Source organism: Diceros bicornis, chromosome 18 (genome assembly GCF_020826845.1).
Source record: "Diceros bicornis minor isolate mBicDic1 chromosome 18, mDicBic1.mat.cur, whole genome shotgun sequence".
NCBI classification, from domain to species: domain Eukaryota; kingdom Metazoa; phylum Chordata; class Mammalia; order Perissodactyla; family Rhinocerotidae; genus Diceros; species Diceros bicornis.
In genome coordinates this window covers 44533641-44550803 of record NC_080757.1, presented here as the reverse complement: position 1 = coordinate 44550803, position 17163 = coordinate 44533641, and the positions used below count along the sequence as shown (strand labels likewise).

Genomic DNA, 17163 nt, shown 5'->3' with positions numbered 1-17163 from the left:
ACGGTGACCCAGGCCCTGGCCAAGAGTGATAACTAACATCAATTGTGCAGAGGGCCCCCGCTGTAGGGGGAGGCGAGTGGTCCCGACTGAAAGAGAAGCATTGGCTCAGGCTTCTGTAAAGCTCCCCCAGCCCACCAGGAGGCTCACTGCCCCCAAAATGGCCCAGCCCCGAAGGCCCAACATATCTGTGGTCTCAAGAGCAGAATCTTGGTCCTCTGCACCCCACATCCCTTCTCCCTTCTCCATTCCCCGTCCTGGTGCTGGTGGGGAGGGCTGTTATGGGCTGAACTGTGTCCTCCAAAACTCATATGCTCAAGGTCTCACCCCTAGCACCTCAGAATCAGACTGCTTTTGGAAAGAGGGTCTTGAAAGAGGTCATTAAGTGAAAATGCGCTCATTAGGGTGGGCCCTAATCCAATATGACTGGTCCTTAGAAGAAGGGGAGGTGGGGACATAGAGACAGCCAGAGAAAAAACCGTGTGAGGACGCGAGGAGGAGGTGGCCATCTACAAGCCAAGGAGAGAGGCCTCAGAAGAAACCAACTCTGCCAACACCTTGATTTTGGACGTCTGGCCTCCAGAACTGGGAGGAAATAAACTTCTGTCTTATGAGCTGCCCAGTCTGTGGTATTTTGTATGTCAGCCCTAGGAAACTCACACAATGAGGGACAAGAAGAGGAGGAAGGGGGTCCAGGCCAGTCCCCATTTCCCCCACCTTAGGTCCACAGGACCTCATGTTTCTCCACCTTTAGGAGACCCTAAATAGAACCCCGACTTTCCCCAGAATTGAGGCTTAAAGAGAAACCTAACCTAAACAAGTGCCCAGTGAACACCAGAGACACCCACCTATAGACGGGTTGTGTCATGTTCTAAACATGAGGCAGGCTGGGGAAGCTCTGTAGGCACCCCCACTCTGAGAACCCCCAGGTCATGGAGAGATAACCCGGTAAACTCTGATATTCTCCTATCGGCAGGGGCTGAAATGGAGAAGGAAAGAACTGGTACTTTCTCTCCCTTGAGCAGGGCACTCATGGCTTGGTGGTGACCCCAAGAAAGAATTGAACTATAACTGGACTGTCTTTCCTTGAAGAGGTCCTGGGGGGACCTCGGGTGCTATGTGAGGGGTGGAGCAGAGTCCCTTGTCCGCTTCTGCCCTGTGGTGCCCCCCGACACCTTCTTCTGGCAGCACACGCACAGCCAGCCTCCGCACACCCTCACCTTGCCGCCTCCTGGCTGGTGCTTCAGGTTTTCGGTGGAGCCGATCTTGGACCGGACGTTCTTCAGGTCTGGCATGGGCACTGGGGCAGTCTGCAGGCGGCTCTTGGCTGAAGACGGCGACTTGGGTGGAGTGCGGACCACTGCCACCTTCTTGGGCTCCCGGGTGGGCGGGGTTGGCAGGGATGGGGTGCGGGAACGGCTGCCAGGAGTGCCCGGGGAGCCGGGGCTGCTGTAGCCACTGCGGTCCCCAGATTTCCCAGAGTCACCTGGAAAGGAAGGAGGGAGTGAGGCCCGGACTCGGGTGGGTGAGGGTTAGAAAAACCCCTCGGGGCTGCCTGTTCGGAGGGTCCATCCTGGGCTCGGGCCAGATCACGCAGGTGGGAACAAGGCCGGAAGCTCAGCCAAACCAGCAAAAGGCTGACCTTGAGCCATTTCTAGAGAAACGTCTCCTCTTTTCGCCCTTGTCACTCAGGGAGAGACACCCCATTTTCCAGGGAAGCAACAGAGTAGTCACCAAGGACCGCCCGGTACCCCCTCCTAGGAGGGGACCAACTCTGCCTCATGGCACTGGGGTCAAGAGATGGGCTCCAACTAGCTTTGTGGTCTCAGACAAGTCACTTCTCCTCTTGAGCTCAGGGGCCTCAACTCGAAAAAGGAAATGATAATGCCTGCAGTGAAGGAGGCCAGGCGGGGATGCGTGAAAATGTGCTTCATAAAACTCTCGTGCAATTATATGTGGCCTATTCCCTGAATAAGGACCCAGGGGCCGCCTTCATCTGGATCCACTGGACCCTTTATCCACAGGGTAAATTTTAGGCTGTTCAGCAAGCTCAAGGCCCCTTTCCCATCAGACCCCTGCCCTCCCTCCCAGATTCCTCTGTGGTACCTGGGCTCCAGAACAGTAAGCCTGCTTTGTGCCCACCGGTCCCTAGCTGTCCAAACAAGCCATGCCACTTCATGCCGCTGTGCCCTGCCCTGCCGTTCCCTCCCCAGGAACGCCCTTCCCCCCAGGACGTGTGGCAAATGCCAGTGCACCTTTCCAAACACGATGCGAGCGCCAAACCAGCCAGGATGGTGCTGGGACGGCTCCTCTCCCAACAGACTCAGCCTGTGCTCCCCACGTGCTTCTGTCCCTGCACTTCTCACATCCCCCGTCAACAGTTTACTATTCCGTCTGCCTCATGGACCAGTGTTTCTCCAAGTGTGGCCCAGGGACCCTGCATCAGAACCTCTGGAGCGAGGGGGAGTGGGACCTGTTAGATGCAGACTCCTGGGCCCCAGCCAGACCCGCCAGGACGGAATCTCTAGGAGGGAGGCCTGTAAAACCAGCTCACCCCAAGCTCCCCGGGGTTCTTGAGCAGACTTGAGTCTGAGAGTCCCTGGGGTGGATGCTGGGCGTGGGGACGGCTTAGCTCCCTCAGCTCTGAGGGCGCCTGGCTGCTGCTTCTCCAAGCTTCCTGCAGAGACGCCCCACCCCCGCCCCAGGAACCATCTGCACCAAACAGGGACCTGTGGACCCAACCTGGGGAAGGGCGGCCCTCTGGCGGAAGCGCTGTGCAGACAAAGGGCGGCGTTTCTTGTCAAGGGGAGGTGGAGCACCGCCATTTTTAGAGTTTGAATTTCTGTGTTGTTGGATATCCCTAGGTCGTCAAGCTCTGCGGCAACAGGACAAATGAAGCCTTTTCTCCTTTTTCACATAAAGAGACTACAGACAGGGCCTCTGCCTCCAGGCTCAGCCCCTCTGGCTCCTCAGCCTCTGCTGCCCCCAGACCCAAGCTGACTGGTCGCTGGACTTGGTGGTGGCTTCAAATCCTTTCTGCGACACTTAATTGCAGAGTGACCGTAGGCAAGTCGCTTGACCTCCCTAAGCCTGTGTCCTCGTCGGAAAACTGAGGAGAGTGGCGGTGGCCCACAGTGCTGTGTTTTGAAGACGATGTTGTAACAGGCGGAGTGTCCAGCATGGGGCTCACAGGGTGTGTGTCTAATAAATGCCATCTCACACCTAAACCCTGGGTAGGGGCGGCCCACACCGCCAGCACCCACAGCCAGCTCGAGGCACATGCTCCCCTGGTCCGCCCCAACAGGAGAACAGGCAGGATTAGAAAGTCCCTCAGACAGACACATCCGACAAACCACACACAAGAAGAGGAGCAGGAATTTCTTCTGTTCCAGTTTCAGGCTCAACGTGTGAACTCTGCATTTCAGAAGCAAGTCTTCCCAGCTCCAAAACCCAAGCCAGCAAACAGCCGTGCACGCAAAGGGGTGACCCCACTGGGTGAAGCAGGCTCAGAATTACCTCTCTCAGAGTTTGCCCCTGCCGGGGGTGGTTTTCTCTGCACTTGCTTGGTAGCTTAAAAGAAAAGTCCACAGAAAGCCTTGTTACAATCAAGCTTAAACGGGGCCTGAATGAGCCCTTCTTCATGTTGTGGGCACCAAGCCACACCCGGCACAGCCATCGGCGGAGGCCAGCAAGGCAGGGAATGGGTTCAAGGAGCAGGGGCCCCGTCTGGCAGGAAACAGGTCAAGGGGACCCACGGGGGGTCTGTCCACCGGCAAGCCACCACCCAGGAGCAGGTAAGATCCAAGGAGAAACGCACGTGCTGTTTCCAGTTATGACTCCAGCTGTGCCAGCCAACTGGCAGAATGTGAAGTGACAAAGCAAGACCAAAATCATCTATAGAACATCATCACACCAATCCTGTTAATTACCCCAGAGCCTGTGTATTAGACACACGAGAAAGAACACTGCGTGAGAAAACAAACCAACAACCTAATGAGCCGCCGTCCTTGCAGGCACTGCCCTCTGGCAAACTTGGGCCCAATGCCATGGCAAAAACACGCAGCAGACAAGGGCTCTGACTGTCACCCCGGGCCAGGGAGCAGCAGAGACACACTGAACCAGCCCAGGCCTCGTGCAGCCCCTACAGGATCCACAGGCCCCCTGAGCGCCACCCAGAGGCCCTAAGTCGTGCAGAACCCAAACCCGGCTGCCTGGGACAGGTTGCCTGGGCAGTGGAGAGGGGAGCTCAGCCTGGCTGTCCCCAAAGAGGATGACTACTCTTCATTGCATCACTGGAAGCAAAATTGCTCACTGAAGCCTTGCCTGGTTCTCATATCAACTGGGTTCTACTCACAGAAGCCCAGAGGGACAGGCCTCAGGTTCTGTCAGAGGGTCCCTCACATCCCCAGCAAGTTAAGCTGCACAGGGGCCGCAGCCTGTGTGAGGTCGCCCACAGTGACCCATCCAAGCTGCCCTGTCCGCAGAGAGGCAGCACCCGGGTATCACTTGGGGGCTGAAAAATGCCTCCCAGGGCCCTGGACTTGGGGTCAAAGAAGCTCAGAGAAGCCCATTTCCTGAGACTTATCAGCCACGTGGCTGCATTTTCCTCATGCTTTAAATGAGCTAGTCAGACTTGGTCATGCAAACTCTTGGAGCCTCGATGTCTTCACTGATAAAAAGCAGGGATTCAATATCAACCTCAGAAAATCGTCAAGAGGGTTAGAGAGAAACTGAACATTCCGCTGCTCAGTAAACTGCAGGCGTCAATCAGCCACCAGAGGTTATTAATTGTCAGGGGCCTTCAGACAGACTGAGAGCTTCGCCTGACCCAGGGAACATTCTTCTTACCAGAGCCGGGTGGGGTCTTCGGGGAGGGTGTGGTTTTCGCTGGAATCCTGGTGGCGTTGGCCTGGCCTTTCTGGCCTGGAGGGGCTGCTCCCCGGGGTGTGGCAATCTTCGTTCCAGCTTTATCTGCCCCCTGTGAACAAAAGCACGGGAGAGTGGTTTTTACGACTGGGAAAGGTTATTGTCACCCAGAGTCAACGCCAGCCCCACTCAACCACCTTGACTCAAATGAGACTACAGTTGGGGTGAACTTTTGCCTACTAGATGCAACAAATGGCTTCTCAATCACAAAAGTCTGCTGGACACACAAACCCACAGCCCCACCCAAACGCCAAGCTCCCTACCATTTCCTTCTAGAGGAATTGTTTATATGAGTTATCAGCATGAGTTATGCTAATGTATTTAACAAAAGGCCACAGAGCTTATAGCGAAGATTGGGTCATTATCCACCCAGTGTGGACAGCAGGACAGTAGTAGACCTTGCCTATGCGGACACCCATTGTCTGACTCTCCTCAGGGATTTATTTGATTGATGGTGGTTGGTTTCACCAGAGGTCCTTGGAGACATTGTTTGTTGAACCTGACCGAGAGTGCTAACAGAGCTGGTCGTATTCTTTTGTTCTCTCACACACCCTTAGGTTTCAGTGACTCCTTAGGTGTGCTAAGAGCCCCTGGTGGGGTGAACACCAGCATCAATTAGCAAACCGGCCACGGGTTAAGAGTAAGTCTACACAAGCACGGTGTGCTGATCGGGGGCAGTTACTGGGGCTGTTTACCCAGTAGATGACCTTGACATATAATACAAACTCCGAAAAGAAACTGACGTTAATGGGGGACTGTAAAATGGTTCAGATGGGAGTCAACTAGAGGCACAGGCGTTGCTGCATAGCGATGCTATCCACCCCAAAGGAGGGCAATCTGGGAGCACTCCAGTTACTGAAGTCAGGAATGGACAAAGGAACCCACATAGGGTGGTGATTTTCAAACCAGCGTCCCATCAAGTGCCTTAGGGGCTGCTGCTATGAGGGACCCAGGGGAGCTGAGGAGGAGGGCGACAAACCCCTTTTCCCCGGTTCAACCAGAATTTTAACTGTTCTACATGATGCTTGTAGGTAAGCTTGTAGCTTATCTGAGGAAAGGTCTTTGTGGCTAAAAAAAAAGAAAAACATTTGAAAACCACGTTAGAGCAGCCTGATTCTTTTCAAAGGTGGTTTCCTTACCTTGACTTTCATCTCCTTTGTTCCAGAACTGCCAGTTCGGGGTGTGACAGAAGAGACGTGTTTAGGAGAGGAAGATGGCTCTGGGCACACGGCAGGGCTGGAGGGTTTGATCAAAGGGTCTGAGCTACCAGGAGTGGGGCGTTGGGGGCTAAGGCAAGGCCTATTTTTCAAGGTTTTAGCAGAGGAAGTTGTGGATGTCTTAAACATAAACATAAATAAAATCAAAATAAAAGTCAGCACATGGGGGAGGGGAACAAACTGAAAAAGGACAATAACTAAAAATAAATAAGGCAGGTGATGGTTTAAAGCAGTGGTCTCCAAACTATCTGGATCATGTACCCTCATCAGTCTTTCTCATCAGTAAGAACAGAAAGTGACCATGACCCTCACATACTTGTAGTTACTTATCAGTTATACATACACCTCGATGCCAATATACGAAGACTTACATATGACAGGACTTTTAAAAGAGAAGATGAAAAATGGATAGAAGTTCCAGTATGTTCTTTCTCCAGCCCATTGGATCTTCCTGTGCCCCCTCACTTTGGAGACTACTGGTTTAAGGGTGTTTCACGCCCCAAAAGTCGATGGAGATCATCGAAGTACATGATTCTTGCGCTGTGTCTCAAGAAAACATCCCCAATGTGTCCTGGGTCAGAAGGGCTCCACTTTGTGCTCAGTTCCGGGGGAGGAGCTCATGCTGTCCCGCTAACCCTGGGCCCTCTTTCAGCACACCAACAGACTCATACTTGCTAAAATCAGGATTGTGCCTGCCCTAAGTCTTAAAGATTCTGCCTGACACCACTTAGGTTACGCGTGCACACTCGCACGCGTGCGCGCGCACACACACACACAAGCTTTCTGATTAAAGTCTCAAATAAAACTAAACACTATCTGATGAATCCTACTCTGGCCAGTGTTTACCCTTGAACACGCTCCACTTAAGGAAATGGCCTGGGTGGGGCGGGCGGCCAATGGGACAGGTGTCTGTGAGCTGGAAGACTTCACAGAGGGAGCTGCCCCCTTGAGACAAGGGCACTTGATGGATGGTGGCTGACACCTGGGGTTTGTCCTAACTGCCTCTGGGGGACTTTGACCGGGAACCATGGCCCTGGTGGAGGAGGACGGTCTGGGAGGGGGAGGAGCTGTGCCTTTAGGAATAAAACAGAGAGGCCAGTCTAGAGGCGTCCCAGGGAGGGAGTCAGAGCTACGGAGCAGGGTCCTGACTGGAGACTTCCTTAGGCTTCCTGGGTTTGTTTCCATCACCCGCGGATTCCCCACAGAAGTGGCTGAGGCCCTCTCTGCGGCCAGCCTTGGCAAGGAGGGCACAAGGATGGAGCAGGGGTCTGAGGGGAGGGATGCAGGCTGAGGCTCTGGGGCCGGTGGCAGGAAAAGCTGGGGTGGGTACTGGCAACTCCTCCTTCTCTAGCTGCACAAGGCCCCCCTCCACTGGCAGTACTCCCTAACTGGCCAAGGTCCATGAGATCTGACCCCTTGCTCCCTACCTGGCCAAGGTTCGGGAGATGTGACCCCTCAGTGGGAGGCTGCAAGCAACTCCAGGGCAGGGACATTGTATCCGTGTGTGCGAATGAATGAACGGAATGCATGCACGTATGAGGCTGGGATTCCCCTAAATGTGCATCATGCTTGGCAAGCAGCCATTGCTATGGCTTCAAGCCTCTAGGGCAGAGCCCTCCCAGTCCCTGTGGGACCCTCAGCTGCCTCACTGGGGTCTTGTGATGGCGAACCCTGACTTCCTACAGTGCGGGCACTTCGGGGAGCAGCCCTCAACATGTGCTACCAAACTCCTAGACCTACAGTCTGCAGCTGGGGACTCCATCAGGGCTGCAGGACTGATCAACACCCAGACGTTTCAGCTGGGATTTATATCGGAAATTTTAGATGCCTTTAAGAAAAACAGGTCCTCATCTCCAGCCACAGTGGGATTTTCCTGGGAAAACCCTACTGTGCATTTACAAGAGAATTTTCCAAGATGCAAAGTCATTAAGGGAGTAAACTACATCTGAAAGGAGGCACTGAGAAGGACGGGCATGGTTCTGGATGCACTTTTGGTGGCGAGCAGGCCGCTTCATTTACTGCTCCCTGGGCTGGTTTCTGGATTGACTAAAGCAAGTCAAGTCGCCACCTTGGCAAGATTTCAAGATGGCGTCTACCACACCCCGGCCACACCTGTTCCCTTAGCATTCAGAGCGCGTGTCAGGTTTCCCTCGTCCAGCAGCCTTCCCACCCCGTCAGCCCCACTCCCCTCCACAGCAACTAAGCCGATCTGCTTGGAGTTCTCAGAACACACTTTGTCTCTTCATGCTTCCGGATCTTTGCTTGTGCTGTTCCCACACCTCGGAGTGGCTTTTCCTACCACTGCCTCACCAACCCTCCTTTATATTTCCTTCCCGGCCTGCCTCATAGGCCCTCTCTTCAGGGCCTTTCCAGAACCTTCTGCCTTAGGTTGGAGATCACACTCCTTCAGCCCCCTAAGTAAATTTTCCATGTATCTTAAATATGTGTGTGTCTCTGCGTGTGTTTGCTGAGCCTAGTTTTGCAGTGGGAAGTGCAAGATGTGCAAAATTCAAACTTTATTGCAGAAAATTCAAACAGACCTTCATTTACTGTAAATGTCTCATTTAAACTACACTAATGCAACTGCAATTAGGAGCATTAATTCATTCACCTGCTGCCTGCCCCTCCCTGGCATAATTACCAAAATGGATAAATGCTGGAATTTTAGAAGTTTGCATAAAAACACAAAGCACTTTGAATGACAGTTGTACCTCAGTGACAAACACTCCCCACGTTATATATAACAATTATTCAGATATAAGTGTGGCTGCTTGATAAATTTGGCAGCGGCAGCAAGTTCCGTGGTCTCGTCAGCTTACCTTGGATTTTTTCTCCTCGCTTCCAGTCCCATCTTTGCCTTTACTGACCATGCGAGCTGATAAAACAGAAAACGAGAATGTACGTTACACTCGTTTGCACAGCTCACGGAAGGAGCTCGATGTAGTCGGCTGATTTCTCAGGATCTTGTTCAGTGGGGCTTGGTGGAAACCCACTTGACTTTCTCTCCCCTTGGATCTGTTAGCTCTCATGTTATTAGTGTCAACACAGCACACTGGGGTCATTGCTCGGAGCACCCTGGCAGGAGGGGGCAGCAGGCTGGCCGAGCGTGGGGACATGCAGAGGGGACACAGTGGAAACTGTTCTGGGCACACATCGGCACAGAGGCAGTCAGAGAAGGTGGACAGCGCAGGCCCCCTTCCACAGCTCCCTCCCTGTCTCAGCCACAGTCAGCCCCCCAACTGGGGCTGACCCCACTCCAAGGAAGGGCATTTGAAAGCCCCAGGACCACAGACAAGGCAGCTCAGCCAGGCTCCGGCCCCCTGCAGGACCTGCTTCCTGCTTGCGCTGTCACCCAAGGAGCAGGGTGAGTGAGTTGTCTTCCCAGAGCCTGCCCCTCACTACTAGGGGCTTGGGTCACCAGGCCCAGCTGCTCCCCTACAAGCCCATCTCACCCCTCATCCAGCCCTGGAGGGTCTTCTCACCACCTACAGGGCCCCCAAGGGGACTAAGTCTTGCCATTTTCCCAGATTAGCTACAAATTAGCTACCATCAAACATCCTACAGATAACCTCTGGATTTAGGACCAAACCATTGATGGCTTTTGTGTTTAGAAAGCCACACCCCTTGGTGAAACCAGTCCACTTCACTTGTCTACAGGGTCACCTCTAACTCATCCTTTCCTTTTATCGACATTCATTGTTGAAAACTGATTATAGATTTTCCTCTTTGGTTTCATTATCGTATTTCCACTGCCCCAAGAACAATGGGGCCTCTTCGACCTTCTCACTGGCCACTGGAGACTAGATTTCTAGAATGACCAGCATTGATGATCTAGCCAAGAGGTTTTCAAACTTTACTGTGCAGCAGAATCACTGGGAGAAGTTGCTAAAATACAGACTCCGGGGCCCAGCCAGAGACTCCGTAAACCTAAAGTGGGGCCCAGGAGTCTGCATTTTAATATGAGCCCCAGGTGGACCTGATTCACATCCTTTTCCCAATTCAACCAGCATCATCCATGTCCCAAAAAGCATCTGCTAGATCAGCATTTCCCAAATTGGGTACCATGGAACAAGCCCTCTTCCAGGAGATGTCAGCAGGTGGGATCAAATGAATTTGGGAAATTCATACTATGTATCCTTCTCAGAGGTTCATAGTGTGCACTAGAATATTAAAGGATCTGACAAGTCCTGCAGCAGGAAACCCTGTTTAACTTTGTTTGGCGTGTTTTCTAAACTTACTGGATTACGGAACCCTTTTTCCCCTGGACACACTATCAACATCCAGTGGACCAGTATTTAATAAAACATCATTTCAGGAAACATGTTGTTATCTGTCAAGTCACAGTTACTTGTCCCCTACTATTTTGGAATTTAGGATATTTAAAAATAGGATATAAGATTTTTTTTCTGTCTTAAATTTTAAATACAGGTTCCTTTATCTACAACATTTCAAACTTTTCTTGACAAGTAGAATCTAATAAAAATTTAACAAATATTTGCAACTGACAGCTTACGTAACATCAATTGCTGGACCTCACAAATAATTCGAAAATGCTAAGGGTCTTCACGTAGGAATGTGCCCCACTTGTGGCCCTGAGCCTCCTCTGGGATATGAACTGTCCTCTCGCTGACAGGACACAGAGATCCTGACTCGTGGGACCCTCCCCTCCCACCTCTCCAGCCCCAGAGAGCTGCTGTGACCGTGTTTTCTGGGGTTTCCAAGGGAGCTGGGGCTGAGACCCCTCAATCCCAGCACAGGGACGCCCCAGGCTCCGCCAAGGGAGGAGGTGCTTGGACAGGAAGATGTTTCCGCTCATTGTCTCTCCCGCCACAAGGCGAGGTGGTGTGGGGCTGGGGGTTGCTGGGCCAAAGGCTCAGCGTGGGCTCTTGGCTACCTCCAAACGCTTGTGTGCGTGTCGCCTGCTGTGTGAGGTGTTGTCCACTGACAAGAGCAGCAGAAGACAGGCTCCCACCCTCTGCATCTCAGGGTTAGGAGAACACTCTTCAGAACCTTCTGGAAGGCACTGTGTGTACAGGGAAAAGTGTGCATTTCAGAGCAGACCTACCTGGATTCTGAACCTGGCTCTGTCACTTACTACTTGGCGACTTTCAGCAAGTTACTTTACCTCTCTGAGCCTCAGTTTCCTCACCTGCAAAGTGGGGCTAATTATGCTCACTTGGGAGGGCTGGGAGGGTTCTAGAGAGTGAATTTAAGGCACATAATAAGCCCTCAAAAATGGGAGCAGTTGTCATCCTCTCTGTGGAGTGCGGCCCACCGACCTCTCGTGGGCTGATGGACCACCGTGGATAAACCGAGTGACCGGAGAAACGGACAGGGCAGAAAGCACCGGGTGGGGTGTTGGTGACATGCAAAATGGCGGGCAAGCGTGAGAGCAGCGCGTGCTACTGGAGCCTGAGGGCACGAGGAGGCCGCGGGAGGGTGAGCGGCAGGGCCCTGGTCAGTCTAGTGGCTGTCCCTCGGGACCTCGGAAGCGGCAGGACTCAGGCGGGGCCGGGAGCTCAGTGGCAGAGCTGCAGCCCGGGTGGCACGTGAGGTCACTGGGAAGGAGCCGAGGAGCTCAGACACAGACCTTTGAGTTGAGGAACCCGGCTGACGGGCTTCCCCGGCAGGCCAGCTGCAGGCCGCTTTTCCGATGGTTCCGGAAGGTCAGTCTTTTTTGTGTCCTCTCCCTCAGAGGGGCCCTGGGGCTCCAGCTCCTCTCCAGGGGCCCCCGGAAGTGCAGCCCCTTCCAAATCCACCTCTGAACGAGCCTGTTCCTTCTGCACGTTGGCTTTGATTTCCACATGGAACGTGAACTCGGGGGGCGCACCGTGGGGCCCTGTGCTGGGCCTGTTGGGCTCTGAGACCCGGGTCTCTGTGGTAGCTTTGGAGAGGAAATCGACAGGGAGGGGGATGGCACCCTCAGCTGGGAACCCAGGGGTGCCAGTGGCTTCTCTGGAAACTGTCTGGGGGGATGGCCTGCCTTGGGCTGGGGAGATCTGGGAGGGAGGGGAGTCCTGGGGTGAGGACTCGTCGATGTCGCGGTCCTCATCGACCTCCTCGCCCCCCAGCCTCTCTTTGCCCTGGACCCCCTTCAGAGGCAGCCCTTCCTGGTGCAGGTCTCCCAAAAGCTGGCGTTCCAGCAGCTCGGAGCCGTGGCGGCTTCCCTCTGTGTCCTCAGGTTCTGTCCCCAAAGGCTGGTGTGTGGCCTCTCTGGGGACTTCAGGCAGGATGGGAGTCCCAGGCACGTCGGGCACAGGCTGGTGGGTCAGACCCAGGGTTCCCAGAGCCGTGGCCTCACCTCCGCGGTGCCCTGGCTCCCCGAGGAAGCTTTCCTGGACAACCGTGACACTCCCAGGCTCCGTCTGGAGACAGACAGGGGAGGTGGGCTTCGGAAGGGCCAGACCCTCCTGGGCCTGGTCCTCTTGTTTTGGTCCCCACTCCTGGTGGGGCTCCTGGGGGCCTCCTGTTGGAGGAGGCGGTTGGCAGACAGGATGATGCTGAGAAAGGTGAGAGATCACCAGGACAGGATCTTCTGGCTGTTTCTCCCCCAGAGGCAGCATGGAGACCCCAGAAGCTTCTCCGTCACATCGAGGCTGGGCCTGAGAGCTAAGCCCACTGGCCAGGAGCCTCTCAGGCGCCTCCCTCTGCTGGCCTGGAACTCTCAACTCCTCTGGGTTTGAAGAGGCAGCGGTGGCAAAAGGTTAGCAAGGGCGCATTAATTATTTAAGAGAGGGACACACACTTGCAATAAGACAAGGACATTTGAAGGGCATCACAAGCCCGACTAACAAAGAAAAAGGAGCACATACTCTGCTCATCCTCGCTGATCTGTTTGCTCAGAATGAAAGTTCTCTTGGTCTACCTGCCACCAACTCGCTGGGTGAGTATCTCCCCTCTCTGGGCCTCAGTTTTCTCATCTGTAAAAGGGGGGCTCGGACCCAGTGACCTCCAAGGCCCTTCTAGCACTGGCGTTACTCCTCTGCCGACTGCAGGCTCAGAGTACCTGGGCATTTCCAGGCCGTGGCCCCTGCTGCGGGACCGCCTCATGCTTACTCTACCATGCTGCAGAAGCTTCTCCTTCTCTGGGGACTTGGAGTCTCCTGGAGATTCTGGCCTCTTGGCTTGGTTCCACTGAGGATCCCCTTTCCTCTCTCTCTCTCTGCTCCCTGTTTTGCCAAATGAAACCAGAGGGTGCCCCAAACCAACCCTTCTCCAAGCCCTTGCTCTGATAGATTTGGAAAATCCAAAATTTATCATTGTTAGCGCTCGAGTCTTTACTAATAAACCTACCATAAGATTCCTATAAACAGAAACATGATCCAGATTCATCCAGCTTATCGATCATGGACAGGCCTTCTGCATCAGGTGGGGCCGACCATGGTGGCAATACAAGGCCCTGCACAGCTAAGACATCGCCAGCCCATGGGGACCACTGCTATCACTGGTCACACAACTTGCTGCATGGCAACCCCGTTGATGGAGGGCACACTTCATTTTTTTCTGGTTCATTCATGCATCATTCATGTGAATCCCTCCTTAGAGTATCTGACTGTGTACTAAGCATGGGAGAGTTATGCTCTTTGGTTCTCCTTATAAATATCCTTTATTTTTTTAACTCCCAACCCTTCAAACATCCTCCCTAGTCCCAACAGAATAACCCACACAATTCTCCAACTCTCCTCTAGACAAAACCTAGAACCCCAAAGGATCAGGGGCTTGGAGGAGGAGGAGATTGGACGACGTGAAGGGAGGGAGGTGGGAGGAGCATGTGTTGTGGGCAGTTGTGGACACACCCAGGTAACACGTGACCGTGTCTCTCCCCAACCCAGTCGGAGGAGTCCATTATAGCTGCCTGCTGACTTGCTAAGCTAACAAGAGGCCGGGCCAGGGCCGGCCCTCACCTCTCACCCTTATTCTAGGCCTCGAGCTCATGATCTCATTCAGTTCATGCTCCTGGTATCCTGACCACAGTGCCTGCCACACAGTGGACAATCAATACATGAATCCCGTGTGGATAAACTGGAGTCAGGAAACTGTGCTGATTTCTGCTTTCTGCAGGTTCTACAGGTGCCTTAATGTGGCCCTTGGTCAGTCCCGGGAAGAACAGCTCAAAGGCCAGAGATGCAGGAAACACTCACGGCGGGAGGCAACCTGAGCAGGGGCCTCCGCACCAGGACTCCTGTCAACTAACCGGCTCGACAGACCAGAGGTGGCGGGAGTGCTGGTCATGACTCCCCACCCGACAGGCCAGGGCCCCACTGCCTTCCTGAGAAAGCTTTCCTCTCGGAGCTTCCCAGACATTGCTCTTGATGGGGATGTTACTGGACTCTGATGCACTGCAAGACGCTCATTAAAAAAGAGACAAGGGTCCCAGACACAAATAGTAAACATGCCTTGAAATGTCATCAATAGATGAGCACAGAGTGTGTGCGTGTGTTGATCAGCGAGGAATCTAACGTAACGCAATTACAGGCCTGGAGGAAGGAGCCAGGCTGGGGGAATATTCTGTTCAGTTCCCAGGATACTATGAAGTGCTCAGTAAATATTAAACACAGCAATCACTGGGGGTGGGGGGGTCCAAGGTAAACACTATCTGGGCAAACACTGCGATGGCCTCAGGAATCCTGATAAACCGTCCCCCACACCCTCTCAGAAGGCCTGGTCCCCGTGACACTTAGAGGAGAAAGTGAGCAGGACACCGGTAAGGCCCTCCCACATCTTACTCTCAGCACATCGCAGCGCCATCCTGAAACACCTTTTTCTGTCTTAGGTGCTTCATGAACACAGGCTGCCAGTGGTTTTCCTTCTGCAGCAGAAACAGCAGGGAAGAGATCTAATAACTATGCTTTTGTTTACACGGCTCTTCCTAAATTTGATTGTTTTAGTACAAAATAGTATTTGCTGCAGGCCTTCGGCAAATAAAGTGTGTGTGGATCACCACTGTGTCCGAATTTCACGAGGTTTCACTGGAGGGACCCGGGCTTGGTCATTTGGACCAGCAGTCCCAGTCAAGGCCTTAAACGCTGGCCTTGAGAGCAGAGGTAGAAACCTCCACATGTGCACAGATTGGGTGCGGATTTCCCATCGCAGGTGTTGTGTTCATCTTTATATCTACATGATTCTAGGCCACTGTTGGAAAATTTAAGAATTCAGTTAGCACAAAAGTAAAGTTTCCAGGAAAGATGTTGGCCTGATCTTTTCATTGCATGGAATATGTTTTAGGGACATGTAGACACAGCCTGCAATAAAAATTTGTAGAAAAAAAATCAAATTCACTTCTTTTTATGGAAATAAATGATCACTTCCAGAGGTTATAAAAGCCTCTAATTTTACGTCAGCTGAAAATCATGACCTTAACGAAACAAGAGGATTCTAGATATTTAACACACAGACTGAGGTTCCCCCTTGTACTGATTACTCCTTCTAACGTTTGTTGAAGCTCTTTGTAAGTCTAAGAACGAAAACACGCCTTTCTGTGCCTCTTGAGATGAGAAACATCAGCCCACTAGGGGGCAGTGACCCCTCCGCGAGTAGGAATGTGTAGTCAGGCCTCAAAATACCCTCAGTGAGACACTTCCTCAGGCCCAGAGTCTTCCTAAAGCCAGAAGGCCCCAGTGGTGGCACTAAATGTTGGACAAATCCTATATCACTTTCTGGAGAAAAGAACAGCGTCTTCCCAGTTCTGTTGCAATCTAGAAGCTTCCACATTATACAATAGACTCTCAAGTTCATTTATGCAGCAAATGACAGAAAACAAACCCAGGCAATGTTGTGTCAGAGGTCTCCATTACCTAAGATAACAAATCTCTAGGATTTTAAAAGTTAAGTTCTCAAAACATTTACGATACATGATTACAGAAAGTTGCTTTTCTTGAACACAGTAGTTTTGGTCCCTGAGAAGGAAATTATAATAAAGTTTGAAGGATACACAGAAGAAAGCTGAAAAGAAATAGCTTGGTGGTGATATGGCTGACGCCTTGCTCCCGGGACAGGCCAGAAGCAGCCTGCAGGGAGGACGGCCGACGCTTCATAATTGCATTTCTGTCGGATGTTCACTCTCGACTCCCCGGGCTGGACGCGGCCAGCTTCTCTCAGAACACTAAAAACCTTAGCAATGACTCAGAAATAGTTTTAGAAAAACCCAAAATGCTGGAGATCTTTCTATATCTGAATAGCCCACTTTGATAAGAACCAACTCCTAAAAATCTCCTGGACCCCTGAATTAGGGCCCAGGTCCAGATTCTCTCTTCAGGGTCGAGTCCACCTGAGTGTTGCCCTCTCCCTCCTCCCAACCCCAGGTCGTAGTCGGCAACCCCAGCCCACTGACCTTGAGTCACGTGTCCAGCAGCTTGGTCTTCCAGGTTGGGGGTGTCTCCAATGCCCGCTTCTTCAGCTGGTTCATGTGTCAGCAAATAAAGAAGATAAAAGCAAAGACAGTTATTGTTTGCTAGAAACAAAGCTCTCTGCATCTTCTGGTATTTTTCTGAAAACATTCAAGAAAGGCACACCTCAAAGGCTGCACCTCTGGCTCTTTGCAAATGTTATTGCCGAGGATGTTGATGAAAACAGCTCATTACACAAACCCCACACACCCACACACCTTACAGGTGCCCACGATCCAGTAGGAAAGACCTACACAGTGGGCCCGGGGTCCTGAGCACCCCACTCAGCAAAGATGCACAGCATGGGTGAGGTGAGAGGAGCGATTCGCTGCTCAGCCACTGCCAGGGGAGCCGTGTCTGAGTGGCGGCTGCACTCCAGCCCAGCCAGCGCTCCAGGGGGGCCGGAGGTGCGGGGAAGGACTCAGCTGTGGAGTCAGGCTGGGATTCACACGCAGGCGTCACCATTTACTTAATCTCTCTAAGCCTCTGTTTCCTCATCTGGAACCCCAGGTGATGATAGCGGTTTGTCCTGTAGGAGTGTGGTAAGGGTTAATACGAGAATTTGTGTGAACGTCTTTAGCAAAGCGCCTGGTATATGGTAGGTGTCCCAAAGCTCCAAACTACTGGGCAAATCCCTT

At 52.7% G+C, this 17163-nt stretch overlaps 1 protein-coding gene across 2 annotated transcripts in view; it reads right to left on the bottom strand.

The window, feature by feature from the left end:
• MAPT (microtubule associated protein tau) overlaps positions 1-17163 on the bottom strand; it is a 98598-nt gene that overhangs the window by 19326 nt on the left and 62109 nt on the right. The window contains exons 5-12 of one of the 2 annotated variants that reach the window (XM_058561277.1): positions 16471-16536; positions 15420-15421; positions 11731-12499; positions 8960-9015; positions 6063-6260; positions 4846-4975; positions 3514-3567; positions 1218-1483 (exon numbers count right to left, since the gene is read on the bottom strand). In XM_058561277.1, coding sequence (XP_058417260.1) covers positions 1218-1483; positions 3514-3567; positions 4846-4975; positions 6063-6260; positions 8960-9015; positions 11731-12499; positions 15420-15421; positions 16471-16536 — 1541 coding nt within the window. The remainder of the gene's footprint in view (positions 1-1217; positions 1484-3513; positions 3568-4845; positions 4976-6062; positions 6261-8959; positions 9016-11730; positions 12500-15419; positions 15422-16470; positions 16537-17163) is intronic. The other variant, XM_058561278.1, reaches the window with a different exon arrangement.